This window comes from Brachypodium distachyon, chromosome 5 (genome assembly GCF_000005505.3).
Source record: "Brachypodium distachyon strain Bd21 chromosome 5, Brachypodium_distachyon_v3.0, whole genome shotgun sequence".
NCBI lineage: Eukaryota > Viridiplantae > Streptophyta > Magnoliopsida > Poales > Poaceae > Brachypodium > Brachypodium distachyon.
In genome coordinates, this window is record NC_016135.3 from 14,421,065 (window position 1) to 14,444,714 (window position 23,650).

Below are 23,650 nucleotides of genomic sequence, written 5' to 3' on the forward strand. Positions count from 1 at the left end.
AGCTGCCTCTTTTTTTAGGTGAGGTGGGCTGCCTCTTGGCAGGGGTATATATTGCTTTGACGAAGTTTGATCCGGCAACTCTTTAGTTGAGCCCTGTAATGGTTCTCGTGTTTGAATAAAGTTACAGGTTATTCTCAAAAGAAAAAGTTGAGCCCACGACTCTTCAGCTGAGTTTGATATTAAGATGGATTACGATAATCTATTTATCTCAATCAGTTTTTTTTAATACACCGTTTTTGCTTGCATTTATGTTTATATTCCACAATAAGTCATAAAATAAGTTCGGATACGCAGCTAGCAACCGCAAACTGAGTCTCCATCCAATGAAAATCTCGATACCAAGCAAATACAGAAGAGTAAAGGCTTATTCGGTTTGGAGGAAACAAAACATCAGAAAAGTTGGGTGGCAATTGCCAAACTATGACTCAGCTTATCTAATTCCTTTGGGAAAAGAAGAGTTGCACTAGATGTTGAGTTTTCGGAAAGACTCTCCAGCGCGTAGGCGCTAATTTCGTTCTCGGCCGACGAAACGGACGCAAAACAAATCTGCTGGGCCCCACCCACCCACCCATTTATCTCCACCTAATCTTATCTCTTCCTCCTCCCGATCCTCTCTCTCTCGACCGATTAGCAGCGGTGACCGGCGGCGGAAGTAAGACGCCACCGAGCCGGAGCCGGCGACAACGCGGCGGGCCGCGTTGTCAGAGTCGAGGGTGAGCCGTGGCCGAGCCGGAGCGTCGGCGATGCGGCAGGCCGCGGCGGAGGCGAGGAGGTGATGGTGGAAAGAGGTAAGCCCCAATAACTCTACTTAGGATTGGGGTGGGGCGGGAGGTGTGGACGGTGCCAGAGAAGATGAAGCCGTTCCCGGGCTTAGAGGGATGGCCGAGGCGGCGGCAGACCGGCGGCGGTGGCGGCAGGAGCAGGGCGGGGCGGCAAGACGGCGCGGCAGCACGCCGGCCGCGGGTGTCGGAAGACCCCAGGTTGGGCCGGGGACAACAGGCGGGTCGCGAGGGGGCGGCGCCGGCGACTCCTCACCTGGTCGGAAGCTTGTGCGTTCACACCGGTCGGAAAATCGACCGCCCGGCGCGGACGACCGCCAATTAGTCTTCCCCTTGAGTTTTTCCTAAAACAAAGGAAGTGAATAGTATTCCTAAGGATTTGTTTTGCTCATTTCCTACAAACCGAATGCATATTCCTATGAAATTCCCAGTCATGTGTTTTCGTTTGAAAATACTCTAAATGGAATGAGCCATAAGCTTTGACGGTTGAGGGAAAGTAGGGGGTGATGGATGCAGGCCCAGCCCGAGGCGCGCTTGGGCCCAGGAAGCCCCTGCCCCCTCCCCCCAGCGTCCATAATACTAAAAATTTAGCAGTAGTCTTTTTGGCCCTCTCTAAACATGAACAATACGAGATGACATACGACATGAAAAGTTCCATAAAAGACTAGAAGACATATAACCAGTGATAATTAAGTTGAGCAACACAACTAAGTTGTCTACATTTTGATGAGGTTGAAAGTAGCCCTTTGTAGGTTCCTCCAAAGGCGCTGCATAATTTGAAACACCTGGTCATCCTCAAGACCACGATGACCTATATAGTTGATTTCAATCAACTTCAAGTTCTGACACTCGAAAGCATTTTGGTCCGGACTATCCAGAGGGATCTCACTGGTCTTTCTATTATTCTTCTTGTCCTTTAAGTAATCTGAAAACTTTTGGCAGTAGAGAAAACCATGCAAGACATTCGACATTCAGTAAAACAACTACGAAGAGAAGGCAAACATACATAAAAGGGAGAGACACAAACTCTCAAAAAACAGAGTACATAAATGGCATAAGTACCCAGCAATTCTCCAAAGTAAGCTTTTGCAAATCAGGAGCCTTCTGTAAAAATCGTCCGATGACCTTCAATTCCCTGACCACGCCATTTCCTTTGCCTAAACAATACCGAAGCGACAAGATTCTGAGGTTCTTGAAAATATCCAAATCCTCATCTAGCATCACCTGCGATGTAAAGAAATCAAATCTAAATTCAGTTTTTTAGGGGAAATTAAATTCAGTATCTCAGTGAAGCTTTCATGATGCACCCAAAAGTTGGAAACCACATAATTGTATAGTTTTCTAATAAAGCTCACAACATACGTAGATGCATACCATCGCCCAAAATCCGCTCGACTCCAAGTTTTTTTTTTGACAAAAATGCAGCAGCGCTGCTTTTCACTAATTAAGACGAAGCGAAAAAAGTTATTTACAGAGCCAAGAAGAAGAACAAGGAGCGAACAAACAGACAAACGGACAAACTGGAGGAGGCGAATTTCAGGAGGGCGAACCCTACGAAACCAACAAATCTCAATCATCTAGAAGGAAATGACTGCCTTGCATCCTGCATGCTTCAAGGACATGAGCTCATCGAAGGCAAGATCACAAAGCTCGGTCACCGAGAGGTGCTTGGAGTGAAAGACCCTCTGATTGCGCTCTGACCAGAGGTGCCACCACCCTAGCATGACAACAGCCCCAAGCCTCTCTTTAAGCACGGCGAAGGAGCATCGCCGAGCCTCGTCGAAACACCACTCAAAGAGAGACTTATCAAAGAGGTGAGGCATGGAAAGAACCTGAACATTGACCTGGCGCAGGAGCCGAACCTTGAAACGAGAAGTGAAGGAACATGTGGCAAACAGATGGGTGGCAGTTTCCGGCAAAGTTCGGCATAGCTGGCAGATAGGATTAGCAAGAATACCCTTTAAAGTCAGCCAATCCGCAGTGAGGCATCTTTGAAGAGCAACAGTCCAAGAGAAGAACTTCACTTTGGCGGGAATTTGAATTTTCCAAATAAGCGCAGCCTCCATACAATAGGCTCTTCCAATGAATTGAAGATGGTAAGCAGAAGCAGCCGTGTACCTGCCCCATGTCTAGCTTCCATGAGATTGAGTCCGGCACGTCGGAGAGGGAGACACTTTGAATAATATTCCACAAACTGATGAATTGGAGTAGCACCTCATGAGTAAGCTGACACTTGATGCTCATTGAGCGCCGTCTTGACACATTTGCCGCGAGCCCGAGAGTGATTGTAAAGGGCAGGAGAACGTTCTGCAAGCGGTTGACCAAGGATCCAAGGATTAGACCAAAAAGAGCATCTCGAGCCATCCCCAAGGTGGAATCTGGTGGCAGCATGGAACAGGGCAAGGGTCGCACTATCTTTTGCAAAGTGGCAGAAAAGCTCCTTATCGACGCCTCCCCATGCAGAGAAGAGCCATCGAACTCTGAAGGCTCGTCCATGCCGAGCGAGATCAAGAATACCAAGGGCGACATAAACTTTGGGTGCGCACACTTTCTGCCAAGCAACAAGGTTTTTGGCTCCAGCTGGGGAATGAGAACCGGCCCAAAGGAATGAGTGGCGCAGTTTGTCAATTTGCTTAATAACCCAAGCCGGCTGTTTGATGAACACCATTTGGTATGAAGGCAGTGCCGAGAGGACAGAATTGATAAGAATTAAACAACCCGCCTTAGGAGATAAATTTGCTTAATAACTCCAAGTTAGTCACGTTGGATAGGCTGTGAAGAAGCTCCACTCAATTTGCGAGAGTGATGAACCCTGGAGGCAAGTGGGGCCATCTTCTAAGACCTTCTAAGAGCATATATGCTTAAGTTCAGAGAAGCAAGAGCAGGAGCCTTGATAACCAGCATACCTACTGAAAACATAAAACGGACACGAATTGCCAAGTTCTTCAATGTGCTCGACTGAATTTCGCGAAATTTACATTCACAGTCACGGAGTTTTAGATCTTCTAAGACCGGGCATCGTGAACGGAGCTGCTCCGCGAAAGAGGTGTCCAAGGACAGATCATGAAGATGCAGACTTTTGAGGCGGCAGGAGCCGGAGCCGCCCAAATTTCGGAATTCGTATGGACTCTGGAAGCAACTGATCAGAACTACGATCTCAAGCACCGACAGATTCCGGAACTAACATCGTATGGATCGTACTTATATGTAGTCATGAAATAACATTATAAAGCTACCGTAATTATCTCATAATTATGAACAGTATATGGTAACCAGGAAAATGTTAGCTGAAATCGAGCAAAGCTTTGAGGAGATTTGACAAAATGATTGTATTAGGATTTATTTTTTTACTGAAACGTATATGTTCTTATTACTCCCTCCGATCCTAAATTATTGTCAAAATATTATATATATCTAGACGCTTTTTAAGAATAGATACATCCATATTTGGACAAATTTGAATCAAGAATTTAGAATAAGAGGAACTACTATATAAGCACCGATTTTTTTTTGTTGAAACTTCAGTGAAAATAGTAAAACAGCCAAAAGGCGGTGCCGATCGAACAAATTAGCACATGCAGAATAAGTAAATCCGCAGATAATGACGTTGCTAACTACAAGTGTTGTCATAGTATTTCGCCTGGCCTGGTCATAGGTCATACTGGATCTCATTCGCTGTACAGTGTACATAATTATCATCCGCGCTGCGAGCTCCAGTTCACATCAGCGGTCAACTGATCATCAATATTTTTTCGAGAACAAACTGATCATCAACATGGCTCTACGGTCTTGAGTTGGTCCTCGTTTTCCTGCATCAGAGAAAACAACCCAAGACTTCAACACAAGCCTCTTTCAAAGATCAGTTGCTTCAAATAGAACAAGTCTCTCTCTACTTGTAAGTTGTAACTTGCAAAAGCCAGCCACATTAATTGTTGCCATATCTCCATTGTGCATACAAATTTAAACAGAAGCTATAATAGAGGACAAAGTTCTTCACATATACCTTGGTGAGTATGATGGTGCGCGTATCCATTACCGTTGATATGCCCAACAGGGTTCGCAAGAGCTTGCTAATTTGCCCGTCCCCAAAACTCAGCCTGATGATCTGACTGATACCCCAAGTAACTATATCCATGGGCTTCTCGGTCGGCGGTGGAGGGGTTTTCTTCCAGCCGTTCCTCCTCCTCCTCCCCAGCGAACCCTCCCACTCCCGACCGTTTTTATCATCTGGAAGAGTATCCGAGTCCTTTTGATAGCATAGCAAGACATCACGAAACGTCAGGTGATTCGAAACAAATGCTCGTAACAGCAGCAGCAGCAGCAACAACAACAATATTTCGATAATATTGTACTTCCTTTGATCATAAATTTTTGACTCAAATTTGTCCAAATATGAATGTATCTATTATCAAAAAACGTACATGTAATGTTTTCACAACAATTTAGGATCGGAGGGAGTAGGTACCTTGCAGTGCCGCAGAGTAACTGTCTGCAGGTTGGGAGCGTTCTGCAGAAAGAGTCCCAGGATCTCGAAGCGCATGCACATGTCAGAATCCTCTACGAACAGCGTTGTGAGGTTAGGGAGCACAGGGAAGAACTCCTCTGGTTCGTCGTCCAGCTGCGCCGTACGGCGGCGGCGTACCGGTGGGGAAAACCCCGACAGCTTGAGAGCCCTGACGTTGCACGCGCTGGCAAGGAGATCGAACAGGCACTGGTCGAACGAGCAGGAAAGCTTGGGAATCGACGCCCGGGCAACGGATCTCGCCGTCCCCTTGGGATCCCAAAGCTCGGGCCGGTCCACGGGGCACGGGGAGGACACGCAGAGACGGGCGAGCGCCGGGGCCGTGATAGAGCGCGGGTTGGGATGGCAGGAGACGAGAGACAGAGTCTTGAGCGAGCCGGAGACGAGCTCCGGGAAGTAGCAGCTGCAGACCTCGAGCGTCAGTTGCTCCAGGACGGGGCACCCGGACCGGAGATCTTCGCCGAAGGTGCGGGCTAAGTATAAGCCCCGGAGGCGCATCGTGGTGAGGCGGCAGAAGTTGTCAGGGCTGGAGCCCAGCCGTCGGGGGAACGGGATCCCGTCCAGCGTGTTGCCCGCCACGACGTCGAGGGCCGCCGGGCGGCGGCCGCACTCGGTGACCCCGCGGCGGACCCACATGTCCAGGTAGGCCTGGTGGGACCGCGGCTTGGTGCTGGAAGGCCGCAGCCGGAGGTCGTCCGCGTGGAGCCGGAACTCGTCCAGGGCGCCTGGGGCGGCGGAGTGGAGATCGAGAAGGCTGTCGGCGAAGAGCTCGAGCTTCCGCCACGCGGCGTTGCACCAGGCGGGGGCGGAGGTGGTGGTGGTGGGGGGCGCGAAGTCCCGGAAGTCGATGCGGATGCGCGGCATGGAGCGCCAGAGGTGGCGCCACCGCCGCGACGCCGCGCTCGTCTGGACGGCCTGACGCGCGCCGAGGTGGGACATGATGCTGTGGAGGAGCGCGTCCGGGAGGTCGCTCAGCCGGTCGCGGCCGCTGCCGCTGCCGGGGGAGGCGCGGCCCCGGCTGCGGCTGCGGGCGCGTTTCCTGGAGTGCTCCGCCATTGTCGACACCGTTTGATCGAGCACGGCCCCTCTGTTTCTGGTTAGTTGTGCCGAGAGAGAGATACAGAGATCAACTGTGTTTGGGATTTGATTTGGATACGTACAAGGGGCGGAGATGTTCCGATATTCCCGCGTCCGCTTGTCATGGCTATGGCTATGGGCGTATGTATGTTTCCTACACTATTGTCCAGCGTCGACAAAATTCTTCAATCCGGATCAATCACGCGCGGACGCAGACGGGCAATTGGGAATTGGGATTCTTCTTCCAAATCCAAGCCTCTATTTTTCTTCGTAATACTGTAGAGGAAAACCCATTCCTCTTTATTAATTGACCAGTACACAGGCCCAGGCGTAAAATGGTCATGATAGGCGAGCAGGGCACTCCTGTCGTCGTTCCACCTTGTTGTTGGGGGCGCCGCTGTTTGTATCCTTCTAACAAATGCACTGTCACGTGCATTTGTGTTTTGTCACCTTTTTAAACTTAATAGTATATTGTTCATTTGGTTTTGCTATATTTAAGTTGTTTGATTTTTAGTTTGAGTTTAGTTGATTCCTGAGCCATTGGTTTTGATTTATGCTTTAAAATTCAAAACATATATTCAAAGCTATTTGCGCATGATCAAGTGCAACTATGCAAATAGTTGCTCCTATTTGTAAATGCTACTTCCTCTGGTTCCAAATATTTGTCGTGGGAGTCCTTTTGCAAAAAAGTCCGCTTAATTTTTTTGTGTCAACCTGCAGTACATCAGTTTTTTCCTCGATTCCCCACTGCTCTGCTCCGCGCTGGGCCGCGCCACTCCGCGCAACATGCTCCAGCAGGTTCGCTATGTGGGTCCCAATCCCTTAAATATTTAAGAAATTCGCTATTTTCTCTCCTCCCCAAATCTAGGGAACCAAGAGTCCATTTTGGTAAAATACCAAATGCGTTGATGGGCAGAAAACTACCTCGACGCTCAAAATTCCGCGTACGACCCAGTCAACCTTGTTTCCACCGTCCCCGGCGCCGGACACGAAGCCTTCGCGTCCATATCCGCGTCGGCGCGGTTCCTCGTCCAGCCGGCCGTCGAACGGCGTTTGTTGGCGCGCAGAGGCGGCGACAAGGACTCACGGGCAGCACGTTTCTGTCGGCCGCGCCGCCTTCAATTCGCGTGGCCGGCTTCGATTCGAGAAGCACGCAAGCGGGCAGCTGCGTGGCGCGGCAAGCCGTCCGGGGGTTCGCTGCAAGGACATGAGGTGGCACGGGAGGAGGAGGGGTGGAGTCAGGGGAGAATTGCAAAAAAAAATCGAGTTTTGCAGAAAAGTCCAGTTCTGTCCTCAAGTTGGACCGCCGTTGCTTTCTGAACAAAAGAAGTACTAAAACGCAAAATCGCCCCGACGGGACGGAAACGTTACTGCTTTTATTATTAGGTACAGATTGATGCACGCGGTCTACAAAAAGTATGAACATTATTTTAATTTTCAACGTAAATTAACTAGCATATGCAGAATCGCTCGTACCTGACGGAAGTTAAAATAAAACGTAAAAATATGTCATGACAGAGCATGTGAAAACAATATCGGTCACATGCTTCAAGGGTAAGTTGTAACAAACGTTCGTCAATGCGAAGAAGCCTCCACTAGGATTTTCTTGTATACTCCGTAACATTTTATTTGACAGCAGGATCTTCTTGTAACTTGGTTGTGCTTTTTACCCTCTCTTGTTTCTATTCCACCACCAAAAAATCGCATAACTCTAACCGTTGTTCCGTGCTATTGTTCTGCATTCCTCCTATATCCCTGGCGGTGCATTTTAGCAGCGAGAAAGTTTAGTTTGTGGGTTCCACACTCATCTTTTTTTTAATAAAATATTCACCCCCTTTTAGTAATGGTTTATTGGAGTAAGTAACAGATTGATGAGGATGCTCTCATGCAGGACACGCTTGCATCCTATTTGGCCTTGAGGCCTCGTTATATGGAGTAATTTTTTTTTTTGGAATTTATAAGAACAAACATTCGCCCTTTAATTCGTCTATTGAAGCGAACTCTTTGTTGTTTTGTTGTTTGTTCGATCAAGAATAGCGTGGTTGCGATCACGCCACGAGTTTTCGTGTTGCGCCTTAACTTTAGTTCTGCGGTAGTATCAATTTGCCAGGTGTAAGTGGCAACTTTAGATGTGTAGCAATGTCAACTCAATGACAATGAAAATTTTAGTTCCGCGACAACGACAACTTTAGCCCGTCGCGCCCCGAGGCTACCAAACCTTTTCTTTTTTTGGATAAGTTGTCACACGAAGCAGAGCAGTGGAGCCGTAGTATTCTGAATTTCTGATTGACTCGTTGGCAGGGAAGGAAACGAAGCGGTAAAGGTAAGAGGCTACGCCCGCGCAGTCATGAAGAACTCATCGGGAACGCGCCTCCTCTTGCCTTCACCATTACTTAAGCAGTCTTACTGCTTCTTGCCTCTTGGGATTCAATTTCCTCCAGCCGTTTCTGCTTCACACTTCTTGGCTCTTACTGTTTGTTCCTAGCTCGTGATCAGTGATGGGTGGAGGAGACTGCCACGACGGCGACGACAGCGGCATCCCCGACGCCACACTCCTCCTCGTGGGAAAGGTTGGCAACGGCAAGAGCGCCACCGGCAACAGCATCCTCGGCCGGGACGCGTTCGCATCGAAGCGCTCCTTCCGCAGCGTAACTCTCGGGTTCCAAATGGAAAGCGCCACGCTCGACGACGGCCGCGTCGTCAACGTAATAGACACGCCAGGTAATATGATTGATCTTACCGACGGGCTAGCTTGCATTTCATGTCTGTCTTCAAGCCAGGGTTCGTCTGATTTCTGATCGAAAATCCCGGGCCTGATGTAATGTGACTGATTAATTAGGGCTTGTCAACACCGGTGGCGCGGCGGAAGATGTTTATGGGGAAGACATTATCCAGCATGAGCATGGCGAAACCGCGAAAGACGGGGTACATGCGGTTCTCGTTGTCTTCTCAGCTGTGTCCCGCTTCTCTGAAGAAGACGTGGCAGCCATCCGGTCGATACATAAGCTGTTTGGGGAGCGCTTGATAATGGCTTTCACTCATGGAGATGAGGTCGAGGAGGATGAATTCAAAGACATGCTGAACGATGCTCCGGAGTACATACGGGTTTGTTTCAAATTTACCGTCTCTGTCTTTATTTGCTTGGGCTCTTCTTCTTCGCCACCAAAACGTACTGAGTGGAGTGCTATGTAAATGTTGGCAGGAGATGGTCAGGTTATGCAAATATAGGGTTGTGCACTTCGACAACAGGACCAACTGACCAAGGATTCACAGATTCAAGCAGGTCAGCTCAAGGAATTGTTTGATCAGGTGGACTCCATGTTGATCGTTCATCAGGCCATGGGACAGCCATTTTTGGACCAAATGCGCCAGCAGGTTAAGGTAGATATGTTCATATCATTTTCTTTATTATTTTCAAAATTAAACTTGGTTTTTTTTCTTTAGCATGTTACATCCTCGTTGTAGGATGAAAGAGACAGAGAAGAACCAGAAGAAGTGGAACTGGAAAAGGGATCTGGAGTACAGAGTACGGTCGGGAAACCTTGGTATGCCCAGACGTACGAGTATTTGAAGTACGCTGCTGCGTGGTAGGGGATTTCTACTGAAAGAACTGAGTTATCTCATCGACCTCATGTTTGTATTCATCGTTGCTACCCCGAATTGCTTCCAAACCAACTACGTTAGCTACTTCTTCCCTTATACTCCATCCGTCTCATCGACCTCATGTTTGTATACCTTGTTGCTACCCCGAATTACTTCCAAACCAACTACGTTAGCTACTTCGTCCCTTAAGTACTCCATCCGTCCCATATCAAGTGTTGCAATTTTGTCTAGATGCGCATGTATCTAGACGTGTTTGAGTATGGATACAGATGCATATTTACGCAAAATTGCAACATTTAATATAAGACAGATTCCGGAACTGTATGTCCGTAGTTTATATCAAGATATTCTGCTTTCGGAGGACGCATGTATCTTGGTGGGTACACTGAGGCTTTTGCTGCTTAGATTTAGGCAATTTGTGACGCAATTAATTGATGTAGCCAGTCCTAACCTTTTTCGGAAAAAGCTAGTCCTGAAAAGAATTACTCCCTCCGATTCATAATAAATGTAGTTGATTTAGTACAAAGTTGTATGTACTAAAGTTCTATTAAATCAGCGACACTTAATATGGATCGGAGGGAGCAGAAAGCATGTCTCTTTTGCTCGCGACATGATTCCATTCAGAATTCAGACTTTGTTTTGGTTATGGCATTCGTTCAATACTCCATTGCTAATCTAAAATTTGTGGTATGCTGCGAATCATCAAGACTTACAGGTTACAAAGCGGTTCTTTAATTGTTTTTGAATCTTTTAATCCAAACATCTAATCCACCGTTGCAAATAATTAAGAAACAAGATTTTTTTTAAAGGGGAAAATTCCCGGCCTCTGCATTTACAGCCAATTAAGAAACAGGATATGCTGATGAATTCCTATAATCATACATGTGTTCGTAATTTTCTGTGAGCAGGTTTGGAATAAAATATGTTGCCTGTGCCGCAAGATGGTTGACACCGTGAAAGGGAAGATCGAGAACACCAAGAAGCAACGCTCAGTGAAGATTGTCTCGTGCGGCTACGCGGTGCAAAGAATGCTGAGGCCCAAGTTGGTGACGAGCTACCGGCTACCGCTGATGGAACTGACGGCATGTGGTGCGTTGTGAAAATTGTCGCCCTGCGTGGCTGTTGACAACGACTTGGGTTGTGCTATTTGACAGTTTCCCGTGACAGACTTACGGTCAACAAGTTTCGAGTCTATTTCTTATTGCATGTTGGACGCAGGACGCATTTGTCAGCTGTCTGAAAAAACTTGTTGAAAGATGCGTTCTTGGAATTGAAATGACCTGAAGATGAATGAGAAGTACGGGTTCAACCTAAGTTTTCCCAGAGCAATGGGCAAATGACACTTTTTTTTAAATAAAAAAGGATTGTTACATTTTTCAAAAGAAATTGAAACAAAAACCTTACAGAGCCCAATTAATTAATATAATTAATCAAAGAATTAATCACTATAAAACCAAGAAAAACGAACACAACACGGCTGCACCTGCACGGCAATGCCAAAAGTAGTCTCGTCTCAGTTTGTTGTTCCAAATAGTCCATAGAACTAAGAATGGATTCACTTTTGAGTGAAATACATCATTTATTCATAAACTCGGATCGAATACACACTTTAGTATAGGAAATCAGAAGACACACCCATAAAAAAGGTCTTAAACTGGTATTAGTATAATAATTAGGTCCAAAAGCGGTTTGCTGGAATTAATTTCGGCCACATGACAGTCACTTCAGCTTAAGCCAGAACCGTGGGGTAAGGTGGGTTGTTGTTAGGGTTTCTCGGGAAGCTTTTGCAAAAATTTAAATGTGCGTTTTCTAATTTTGTGAATTAAACTGTCCATTCGCTCGGTATTTCACTTAAAAGCGAATTCATTCCTAATTCTACGAAGGACTATTTGGACCAACAAAATGAGACGAGACTACTTTTTGCTGCAGAGAGCCTAGGGGGTGGATGCACCTGAGTTTTGGGCCGTCTGGTTCATCCACTCGCCGGCTGGATCCTCGGAAATCCGGCGGACAAAACGAGAACCAGTGAACAGTCACGTACGGGGCCACCTGACATCGTAGTGAACTTGGCCCACCATTCACATCTATCCGGTGTCGTTTGGGATTCTGCTCCACTTCCCCTTATTTACGTGCTCCACTCCTCCCATTCCTCCACTACTCTGCCCCGTCCGACTTCCGTTTTATTCCGTCCTGAAGGTAATATTTACCCATGCTGTTTAGAGTGATTTTCTCGGTTGTAATTCTTGGATTTACTACCTGCATTGGGTAAAGGGCAGTTCTCTTTCTAGTAGTACTGATGTGATCTGCCTCTAGTACTCTCGATTAGATCTCGATCAGTTTCGTTAGTTAACAATCTAACACTGGACCACGCCTTTCCTTTTTTCGTTGCTGATGATGTGCCGTTTTCTTCGTCAAGAACCTCGCTGATAACAGCTAGATTTTCAACTAAATCATGGGCGGCGACGGCCGGCATGACGGCGACTGGGTGCTGCCCACCGCTGCTTTAACCAATATTACCCTTGCCCTCGTCGGGAAGATCGGTTCCGGGAAGAGCGCCACCGCGAACAGCATCCTTGGGAAGGAAGCATTCGCTTCGGAGTTCTCCTACAGCGGCGTCACCGGAACTTGCCAGAAGAGAAGCCGGACGTTCCATGATGGCTGTGCGGCCCGCACCCTGAATGTCATCGACACTCCTGGTAAATTGTCAACTCCCAGCTTAATCGCTTCTGTTGCTAGCTGTCTACGGGTTATAATTCTGATATTTCACTGATATAGGGGTAACTTTGCAGAATTCGTTATGTTTTTTTAGGAAAGAATTTGTTATGTTTCGATTAGGCTAGTATAGGCCGATTTAGTGCCGTTTCATGAGGAAACCTGTAGGAACTTAATTTTCTGATGTTGTCACTATGCATGTCTTGTTTTGTACTAGAGGATTCAGTAGTCATAAATTCACTGAAAAAAAGCCTGAAAAATGAACCATGTCAAATCCTATAGCTGGAAAATATTCTCTTCCATTCCCTGCTTTACCAATTTATTTCATATATCAAGGTGGAAATAGTTGTTGTGTCTCCTGTGCAAGATCATCTTGCTTCTTCATTAACATATACGGAGTAGTACACTACAACATAGATACAATGTTACCCTCATTTGAGAAGCAGCTTTTGGTATGGTGGTGGAGTTGTAGGTACACGACTCCACCAACTAGGGTTCAAATCTTAATGCTCACAATATATTTTAGGGGTTATCCCCTACAGTCTTTTTCTCAAAAAAAAGTGTTACCCCCGTTTCATTAGAATTATCCTTGTTCTTACGTGTCATTGCTGAATAATTCAATGTATTTCTGGGTTTTTTGCGACTATCGTTTGATGTTGCATGTTTGTGTGAAGTCCACGTGTGTTAAATCTGGCCTTCCAGAGTGCTAAGAGAAAGAAATATGCTGGATTCAAAGCCTGTACAGACACTTTTAGACAGATCACATTTGTCTTCATGTACCTGTAACTCTACCATTTAATAAAATTTAGCAGTGGGTTTATAACCTACTATCTTTTCTCAAAAAAAAAATTAAAAAATGCGCAGGAACTATATATAATGCTCTACTTTTTTATAGGCTTATTTGACATGGACACTACATGTGAAAACGTCCGCAAAGAGATCAGCAAGTGTTTGGAGTACATGGCTAAAGATGGGATACACGCGATCCTGATGGTTTTATCAGCTACAGCTCGGTTTTCTCGTGAAGATGAGAAAACAATGGAGTCGATTAAACTGTTCTTTGGTGATAATGTCTTTGACCGTGTGGTTTTAGTTTTCACACATGGAGATCAAGTAGGGGAGGAAATTATTTGGAAGAAAATGTTAACTGACAGTGCCCCAGCATATCTTAAGGTATAATTCATATCTTCCCCAAGTTTACAACTTTTAGATAGTCATAGTCCCAATTTTGGTGTTTCCAATTGCACTTGATGTGGCGAATCCAGTGTGTTGGTATTACATATCTTGAAATTTATTTGCATGTGGCTTACATTTTTGTGGTGTACTAATTTTCAGGAAATTTTAGGACTACGTAAAAACAGAGTTGTTCTCTTTGACAATAAGGCAAGTCATAAGAAGCACCGTTTGGCACAACTGGAAAAATTGCTTGATGCGGTGGACTTTGTTATATCAAGCAATCATGGGAAACCATTTTCCAACCAGATCACTCACCCTCAGGTGCTTAAAACTTTTGGTCGTATTGCATCAAGGACTTTCAGTTTTCCCATCAGTATTTTTTTTCCTTGTTGCAGGAAGCGCAGAGCAAGGAGGACATCAGTGTTGATGAATATTCAACAGAAAAGATGTCCGAAATGAAGAAACAGATATACGATGAATGCCTTGCGCAGATCGCAAAGATGGTGGGTTACTCTAATAAATAAAGTTCATTCACAAACAGTGTGGTAACATATCTTTTAGCTTTCAATTCAAGTATGCTTATCCATATAGACAAATGCATATGATTTGCATTATTCAAAACCGTGAAATGTTTGTTAGGTGAGCTACTATTGTTTGGTTTGGACTTTGGAATAGGCCGTGCTATATTTTCACACTGACACAAACGATATTCATTTTGATCTACTTTACTCAGTAACAGATTGTGAAGTTCTTTTGAACTTGGCAGTGACCACATAGTAGTTTCTCTGCTTTGAATAAGCCACTATGTATAATGTATCAAGTACCCTTGTTTCTTGTAAATTAAACAGCTGACTTCATTTGTATCATTATTAGGTGCAGGAAAATCCAAATAGTACAATCACTATGCTTGAAAAACTGCTTCTGGAAGAGGAGAAAGCCCGGCTGGAGTCGGAGAATAAGGTGGCAGAAGTCATATTAAGATCAGAAGGGGAGATTCAGAAACTTAGTGAGATGCTAGAGAATGGAAAGAAGGAGACCAAAAACATTCAAAAAGAAATGGAGAAAGTTAAAAAGAGAATGAGAACACTTGAAAAGATTCGGGACACTAAAAAGTGAGTGACGGTTGCTTAATTTCATATGCAGATGGGGAAATTTGTGGCTTGGAGAATGCCCTGTGCGTTGCTGATGGGAGACTACTTGATGTCATTCTTTAGCAGATGAACTTTTGTTGACTACTATCTACTTACTATTCAGTATTGTGTAAAGAAGAACAGGGTAGTTGAAAACTTGAACAACATCATATTATTTTGATTTGTTTATCAATGTGCCTGTAGTGGTCATATATGATGAATGCATCTTGCATGCCTTAGAAGAAGGAAAAACTGTCAAATTTTCACTTAGTCATTTAGCAGCAATGGTCCTGTCACATATATTTCCTTATCTGTTTCTTACTCGGCATTCAATTTCATGGTTTCCCGCTTGGTTTCTTTCTTGCGCTTAATCGTAACAATGTGTGAATCAAGTTTACTGAACCATACCTGACTGCCAGACTAGCATAATGAACATTATTCCTGATCAAAGAAAAGGTTCCTAACCTTGTACATATACATATACCGATCGGTGCAAACCCTCGTGGATGTTTGAATTCGGTGCAAATTTCATAAAAACCTTATATAAAATTATAAATTATAAAAAACCCTCATAAAAATACCTTATGTTGGAGGTGTGATGTTCTACAAACGTGCAAAATTTTAATTTTTTTTTAGAATTAAAGAGCTCAGCTTCCGATTTCATTAATGAAACCGCAATAGTATGTGTGACATAGAGGTCCAACAGGAAGAAAGATTACAATAAGTTGGGCATTATGAACCAATACTCCAGCAAACCATAAAGGTTCTAATAGAAAATATAAAAGGCATTGGGTCGACGACGTGCAGATACATGCACTTCGATGACTTCTTTCTTTTGAAGTTGTGCATCAGCTTCTATCTCTCATCGTCGCCTCCCTCCAAGCGCTATGAGCATGAGACACATCAGACATGACCTTGGATAGCCTGGATGCGCCATCCCTGAGCTTATTACGGTCCGCTTCCTTTTCTAGCCCAGCCCAGAAATTAATCCAGTGACAAACAGAAAACAGAATATTAGTAGGTTCGTTAAGTACTAATCCCTTGAAATAAGAATCATTCCGACATCTCCAGATGCTCCAGCAGAGGGCAGCGACGCCAACAGTCACAAGCCCTCGCTGGCGCCCCCTAAACTGTAACATCCAGACATCCAACAGATCCTTAACTGAACTAGGGGTACTACCAATGCCAGAAGAGCAACACATTATCTTCCAGCACACCCTAAGATGATCAATAGTCTCCTGGGCACCACAAAATTCACAATTTGCAGAGCCTACCTGTTTTGCTAAAATATCCCTTGTCAATATGCTATCCTTGCATATTAACCACATAAATTTTTTAACTTTCAAAGGAATCTTTATGTGCCACAACTGTATATATGGTATTCTGACCTGTTTATCCTTAAGCATATTATAAAGAGATTTAATAGAAAACTGCCCACTATTAGTTAGTTTCCAAATACATCTATCATGTTCCTCATTTAGACAGACACCTAGACACAACATTCTCAGTTGTGTCCGCATTTCTAACGTTTCCTCACAAAAGGATCTCCTGAAGCTAATGCATTGCCATTGAGATTTAAAGACTGCAGAAACTGAGATGAATTGCTTATTAGTTAAGTTATAAAGCCTAGGGAACTTTGAACACAGAGGAGCATCCCCAATCCAATGTTCTTCCCAAAAACAAGTTCTATCTCCATTACCCACTTGTTTTCTACAACAGTTAATGAAAATATTCTTTACTTGCATAAGCCCTTGCCAAAAGTGTGATTGGCCTCTTTTCTACTCACAAGTGAATAAAAATTGCTTCTTAATATATTTACTTCTAATCATATCCTGCCAAACCCCATCTTCATTTTCAAGCTTCCATAACCATTTACATAACAAGCTAATATTCTTAATGTCTAGATCAGTTACACCCAAACCCCCTTGGTCTCTCGGTTGACATATTTCAGGCCAATTAACCAGATGATACTTCTTAATCCCTTGATCCTCTTGCCAAAGGAGTCTAATTCTAAAAAAGTCAATTCTTTTCATAACACCTTTTGGAATCCTAAACAAAGAGAGCATATAGCTGGGAGCATTGCTTAAACTAGCCTCCACTAGTGTAAGCCTCCCACCTAGTGATAGAATTTTTCCTTGCCAGCAACTTAATTTACCTTCTAATTTATCCTCTATACTTCTCCAATCACTGTTACTAAGACGTTTCTCTTTAATGGGAATACCCAAATATTTAAAAGGCATTTTCCCTAATTGACATGTAAAAATCAGAGAGTATTCTTCTTGATTAACCATTGCTTCTCCTAAACAATATACTTCACTTTTATGCAAGTTGATTTTCAAGCCAGTCAAATGTTCAAAAATACATAAGATGGATTTTAAATTCCTAGCACTCTCTAGATCATCCTCAAAGCAAAAAATTGTGTCATCAGCATATTGTAAGATAATCATACCATCATCAATTAAATTAGATGCAAGATCCTGAATTAAACCTTGTTTTTGTTCCCTTTTAACTAGAATTGCAAGAGTATCAGCAGCTATGTTAAAAAGAATGGGGGATAAAGGACCCCCTTGCCTTAATCCCTTTTTAGTTTTAAAATAAGGACCAATTATGTCATTAACCATGATACCTACTTTACCATCACTAACAATGCTCATTACCCGGTCTATGTATTTAGAAGGAAAGCCCTTCATGCCTAGAATATGAAACATCAAAGTCCAATTTATTTTATCATAAGCCTTCTTGAAGTCTACCTTGAAAAGGACATCAGATTTCTTATGTCTATGAATATCATCTAGGCATTCATGCAAAAGAACTACGTTATCAAGTATGTATCTCCCTTTTATGAAAGCAGCCTGAATCTCATCTATCACTTTATCAGCCACTAAGGCAGTTCTATTATGCACAGCTTTAGTGAAAATTTTGAACATTACATTCGATAAGCATATAGGTCTAAACATTTGGATCTTATTTGCTCCAGCCCCCTTAGGCAATAAGATAATAACTCCATAATTAAATCTAGAAATGTCCAGCATTCCTTTACTAAAATCTTTAAACATTCTTAACAAGTCATGACAAACAATCGGCCAAAATTTCTGATAAAATTCTTTGGGGAAACCATCTGGCCCGCTCGCTTTATTATGTGCCATACCAAAAACTACCTTCTTAATTTCCTCCAAAGTTAAATCACAACTTAATATTTCTCTATCTTGGTCATTCAGCACACACTCTACCGATTGTGACAAAGAGATAGGTAGTAATTTAACTGGACCAAACAAATCCTTATAGAAGTTAGTAGCATAGGTCAGAATATCCTGGTCTCCTTTTATCACCCCTTCATCCTGTTATAACTGAAATATTTTGTTCTTTCTCTTCCTCCCACTGGCTTTTGCCATGAAATAAGAGGTATTGTTATCTCCTTGTAATAGATCTTTTTCCTTAGACCTTTGCATCCCTCTAATCTCATTTTCTCTCACCATGTGATTAAACTCTTGTTGTGGAGCATTCCTACAATGATAATCCTCTAAAGACAATCCTAGAATTTCTATTTTATCACTAATCACCTTTTTGTTTTTTCTAAAATATCCTTCATAATTAAAATTCCAGCCTTTCAACACCTGCCTACCTTTTCTTAATTTTTTCTGGACTATATCTGCTATGGTTTTACCAAAATATCTTTGTTGCCAAACCTGGCAACCACTTCATATATATCAGGTCTAGTTAACCAACTAAGTTCAAAACGAAAAGGCCTATTAATTGAAGGAACAACTTGCCCATTATTTACCACAAGAGGGGCATGATCAGAAATGCTCCTCACTAAAGATTTAACAGTTGTTAATGGAAAGGTTCTTTCCCACTCTAAACTAACAAGAACTCTATCTAGCTGCTGCATCAAGGGATTAAACTGACTATTAGACCAAGTGAATCTAGGACCAGTTATTTCTAGTTCCTTCAAACCCCAATGTTCTATGATGGCATTAAACAAAAAGGACCACTTCAAAGATTTACTGGATTTATTTCTTTCACTCTCTTTCCTTACAATATTGAAATCTCCCCCCATCACAATTGGGCAAGTATTATTATTTACCACCTTAACTAATTCAAATAAGAAGCGTTTTTTATCTCTGACATGCGCATCACCATACACATTAATTAAATTCCACTTAAAACCAATATCTCTATTCATAACAAACATACTAGTGTAAAACTCCCCTTTTTCTACATCTCCTACGTCAAACTTTTCATCATCCATCCCCATTAGTAAACCACTTGAAGCACCCCTAGAAGGAGCCCAAAACCAAACAAATTTTCTTCTACCAATGATACTATTTAACCAAGAATTAGAAAAAATTTCTTTCTTAGTTTCTGTAGGCAAATGAAGTCCAGATGCTCCTCCATGACTAAACCTTTTAGGAAACCTTTCTTTTCATCCTCTCCCAACCCCCTAGCATTCCAAAACAATCCTATCATTTAATTTTTGTTGATATATTTCTTCTACTCCTAGTCTTAGGTTTCACACTGAACCCCCCAGGTGAACCCTTTTTCTTTTTACCTTTACTGCTACTAAGTGTTAATAAATCATCAAGACAATTATCTATCTCCACATCTTCCTCATCATCCTCATCTGATAAGATTTCCTTAAGAATCTCAGAATCAAAGCTATCCAGCTTTGATCCCTTCTTAGGGGGTTTCTTATCTAATTTAGCCTTATCAGCAAGATATAAATTACATCTAGCCTGCTCCAATTCTTTGATAAGTTGAATAGATCCATCAACCTCATCTTTGCGACCTCCTAAACTAACTCCCAGCTGATGTGCTATATTTAATAAAGTATCACTACTGGTATTTAAAATAGTAGGAATTTCCTTATCATTAATAATAATGGGAACATCTATATTACCACTAGTAGCATCATTTTCCTTATCAGAGATAATGCAATCAGAATTTGTAAATGTACCAGAATGAAAATTAGCAGATTTAATAGGTATACCTGTGCTCAGTTCCAGATTCTTCTTTTTCTTTTGTTGTGCAACCCTATCAGTAAGCTTCATATCTTCAGTGCCTTTGTTTCTTGCACTCTTCCTTCTTAGCGTTTCCCCCAACAAGTCCCTCATCTTAACCTTACCATCCTGCTGTAAGTCTGTCAATACTTGACTTTTCTGACCACTCCTCACAATGTTAGTGTAAGAACTCTTGGTCTCGCTGTTAACAACCCCTGCCTTGAAACTCTTCTGGATATTCTCCACTTGATTCTCCTTATCATGCTGTGCTAGTATTTCTTCATCAAACATGTCCTGCTGTTCTTTACTGTCTGCAGGTAAGAGTTCCTTATTCATCTCTTCTATTTCCTGTGATCCAAAACCCAACTTCCTTGCTACCTCATCCGGATCATCATCCTCATAGTCTACTTGCTCCTCATATTTATCTGAAGTGTCAGAGTCACTATCAGTACACAAACCTTCTTCCATGAGCTTACAGTCTACAGCATGCTTTTGATTTATAAGAGCAACCCCTTGTTTGCTAGGAGAGATATTAAGAGTACTCACATCCACCTGTGTAAGTTCGCCAGACTCAGTCATCCTTGTCTCATCACCAGGTTGTTTCCCTCCCACTTCTACAAAGCTAGGATCAGTAACCACCTCTGAATCTAGGCCCACCCTCTCAGCACCAATGATGTTAGGTTCTGTCATTTGCATAGGAACAATATTTGGACTACCACCACCTTGACTAGCTAACTGCCCTGGTACTTCATTTCCTCCAGTGTTTTTGGATCTTTTATTTAATCTATCTCCTTGACTCAGGTTCATGTTCTGCTGTTGATTTTCTCTCTCAGACACAGGTATTACCACACCATTTTTCATGGGACCTCCTTGCTCTACAATTTTCTCTATCTCATACACAATGTCATAGATGTACCCATCTTCAGATATTTCTGTAGTGCCTTCAATAAGAGATGGATCCTTGAATTGAGTCAGCACTCTAATCACTTCTTGCTTCCTGTACAGACTCATATCCACTTCCTTAATAGTTCCTAACATAGAAGCCACTTCACAGAATCCAGCATAAGTAAGCAGAGAATCTGGCACTCCACTGATTCTGATCCACACAGTAAACAGCTTGAACTTAGCCATAGATGCGTTAGACCATCTTGCCACTTTAATAGTTGTATTCAGATTCATCAGACCAAAGAAATTGAAGCTATACATTTCATCAATTTTCTGTACATTAGGAAACTTGACCAGAAAGGTACCATTCATATAAGGCTTGGCTTGCCATTCCTAGCCCCAAGGAAACATTTCAGACAAGCTGTCAACAAGTTGCTGTGCAGTAATAGGAGGTCCAGAGACAGTGCTAATCAGAGCTAGAGCTTGCTTACTAGCTTCATTTTCAACTCTTTTACCACATCTTGCTACAAACATCTGCAATCCTTCCCTAGCACATCCCACCAGAACAGTTGTAGCCTTAGGTTGATTCAGCAGAGCACACTTTGAAAGGAAAACCTTGCCCCTGTATGGGTTTTGATGAATGATGACAACATGGTTGAGGAACTAATGAGTTACACTGAGTGTTTCAGGTTTTAGTTCCTCTGAAGAATTGGTTTAACCAGCATCGATGACCCCTAAAAATTGAAGTACAGGTACTGGCGTGAAGTATGAAGAACTCAATGAAGACGGTGAAGAACGTGAAGCATAGCATTCTTCATAGGTCTTTCCGTAGCTTTTTTTCCTTTCACTTGAGTATAGGAACTCCGTACTATTAAGGGGGGTTTGAAGTGTGGAGTTGGTTTTGTTGGAAATATGCCCTAGAGGCAATAATAAATTTGTTATTATCATATTTCATTGTTCTTGATAAATGTTTATTGCCCATGCTATAATTGTATTGATTGGAAACTCAAATACATGTGTGGATAAATAAACAAATACCGTGTCCCTAATACGCCTCTACTAGATTAGCTCGTTGATTAAAGATGGTTAAGGTTTCCTAACCATAGACATGTGTTGTCATTTAATAACGAGATCATATCATTAGGAGAATGATGTGATGGACAGACCCAAACCTAAATATAGCTTTTGATCGTGTCACTTAAGTTTAAGTTGCTTATGTTTTATTATGTCAAGTATTATTTCTTTAGACCATGAGATCATGCCACTCCCTAGTACCGAAAGAATACTTTGTGGGCATCAACCGTCATCTCGTAACTGGGTGATCATAAAGGTGTTTTTCAGGTATCCCAGAAGGTGCTTGTTGGGTTGTATGGATCAAGATTGGGATTTGTCACTCCTTGTGACGGAGAGATATCTCTGGGCCCTCTCGGTAATATAACATCCTAATGAGCTTGCAAGCATGCGACTAATGTGTTTAGTTGCGGGGGTATTATATTACGGAACGAGTAAAGAGAACTTGCCGGTAACGAGATTAAACTAGGTATGGCGATACCGACGATCAAATCTCGGGCAAGTAATATATCGCGAGACAAAGAGAATTGGATACTGGATTAATTGAATCCTCGACATAGTGGTTCAACCGATGAGATCTTCGTGGAATATGTGGGAACTATTATGGACATCCAGGTCCCGCTATTGGTTATTGATATTTGATCATGTCCACATGTTCTCGAACCCGTAGGGTCACACACTTAACGTTTCATGTTGCTTGGGTTAGATGAGATAAATGATGATGATATCGAATTATGATTCGGAGTCTTGGATGGGATCCTAGACGCAACGAGGAGCTCCGGAATGTTCCGGAGATAAAGATTTATATATGGAAAGTTGTTTTCAGGGTTCTGGAAAGTTTGGAATATTTCCCGGTTTTGACCGGGAAGCTTCTAGAAGGTTCCGGAGGGATCCGGAGGGTTCCACCTTGAGGCCCACCTATCCCTGGACTAAATGGGCCTGTGAGGGAGCACCCTGGCCTTAATGGGCCGAGGGGCTAGCCCACAGGGCCCATGCGGCCAGGAGGAGAGTCCTGGCCGCATGAGAGTCCTGGCCGCCGGATAGTCCTGGCCGGCCACGCCTCCTCTACCCCTATATAAATAGAAGGGGGGGCAAGGGAGAGAGACACCCCAAGCTTTCAGTTGGATCTCTCTCCCCTGAGCCCTCCTCTCCTCCTCTTCTCACGCGCACGGCGTAGCCCTGCCCGTGAGAATATTCACCATAGTCACCACGCCGTCGTGCTGCCGGGATCTCGTCTACCTCTCCCTCTCGCTTGCTGGATCGAGGAAGGAGGAGACAACGTGAAGCTGAACGTGTGGATACCAAGGAGGTGCTGTCCGTTCGGCACTGAGATTGATCTCATTGAAAGTTCCACTACACCAACAACGATCTCGTGATCGTAACGCTTAGCGGTCTACGAGGGTATGGTGTTCATGATCCCTCTCGTTACATACATCTAGTATATATATTCTTGGGTTTTCTTCCGCACTTCTCGTAGGAAATTTTTTCGTTTCCTATGCAACGAACCTAACAGGTGTACGTGAAACCTTATTCTTCATGTTCAGCTTAGGCGAAAACCATTTTCTGTGTGTGTTTTTCGTCGGAGTGAAGAATGAAGCATTTCAGGCTTCACAGAAACTTCCGCGTGAAGTTTTCATTCTGAGTTCAAATGTGTTTGAAAATCTGTCGCTTTCGTGCTTGACTACCTAATCTAACCGT

General features: G+C 43.3%; 2 protein-coding genes across 2 annotated transcripts; one reads left to right on the plus strand and one right to left on the minus strand.

Moving 5' to 3' along the window:
- The first annotated feature begins 545 nt into the window (after positions 1-545).
- LOC100846362 (immune-associated nucleotide-binding protein 9) lies at positions 546-15,241 on the plus strand. The gene is made up of 11 exons (XM_003579765.4): positions 546-788; positions 8,875-9,099; positions 9,218-9,483; positions 9,581-9,591; positions 9,844-9,904; positions 10,890-11,070; positions 12,429-12,677; positions 13,589-13,866; positions 14,029-14,190; positions 14,265-14,372; positions 14,743-15,241. Exons 1-11 carry the CDS (start codon positions 776-778, stop codon positions 14,983-14,985), a joined length of 1,797 nt encoding a protein of 598 aa, XP_003579813.2. The 5' UTR covers positions 546-775; the 3' UTR covers positions 14,986-15,241.
- LOC104585341 (MEIOTIC F-BOX protein MOF) lies at positions 4,202-6,662 on the minus strand. Its single transcript, XM_010241639.2, has 3 exons — positions 5,245-6,662; positions 4,783-5,025; positions 4,202-4,588 (listed from the first exon to the last, which is right to left on the minus strand). The coding sequence occupies exons 1-3, from the start codon at positions 6,355-6,357 to the stop codon at positions 4,550-4,552; spliced, it is 1,395 nt and encodes a 464-aa protein (XP_010239941.1). The 5' UTR covers positions 6,358-6,662; the 3' UTR covers positions 4,202-4,549.
- Positions 15,242-23,650: the final 8,409 nt, after the last annotated feature.

Excerpts from the sequence above, each read along its gene's own strand:
- LOC100846362 (XM_003579765.4), top strand. Across the intron at positions 9,100-9,217 it reads CAACGTAATAGACACGCCAG|GGCTTGTCAACACCGGTGGC; the intron begins GTAATATGATTG and ends CTGATTAATTAG. Across the intron at positions 9,905-10,889 it reads AAAGGGATCTGGAGTACAGA|GTTTGGAATAAAATATGTTG; the intron begins GTACGGTCGGGA and ends TTCTGTGAGCAG.
- LOC104585341 (XM_010241639.2), bottom strand. The coding sequence starts at position 6,357 with ATGGCGGAGCACTCCAGGAAACGCGCCCGCAGCCGCAGCCGGGGCCGC. Across the intron at positions 5,026-5,244 it reads TTACTCTGCGGCACTGCAAG|GACTCGGATACTCTTCCAGA; the intron begins GTACCTACTCCC and ends TGCTATCAAAAG. Across the intron at positions 4,589-4,782 it reads GCACCATCATACTCACCAAG|GAAAACGAGGACCAACTCAA; the intron begins GTATATGTGAAG and ends TCTCTGATGCAG.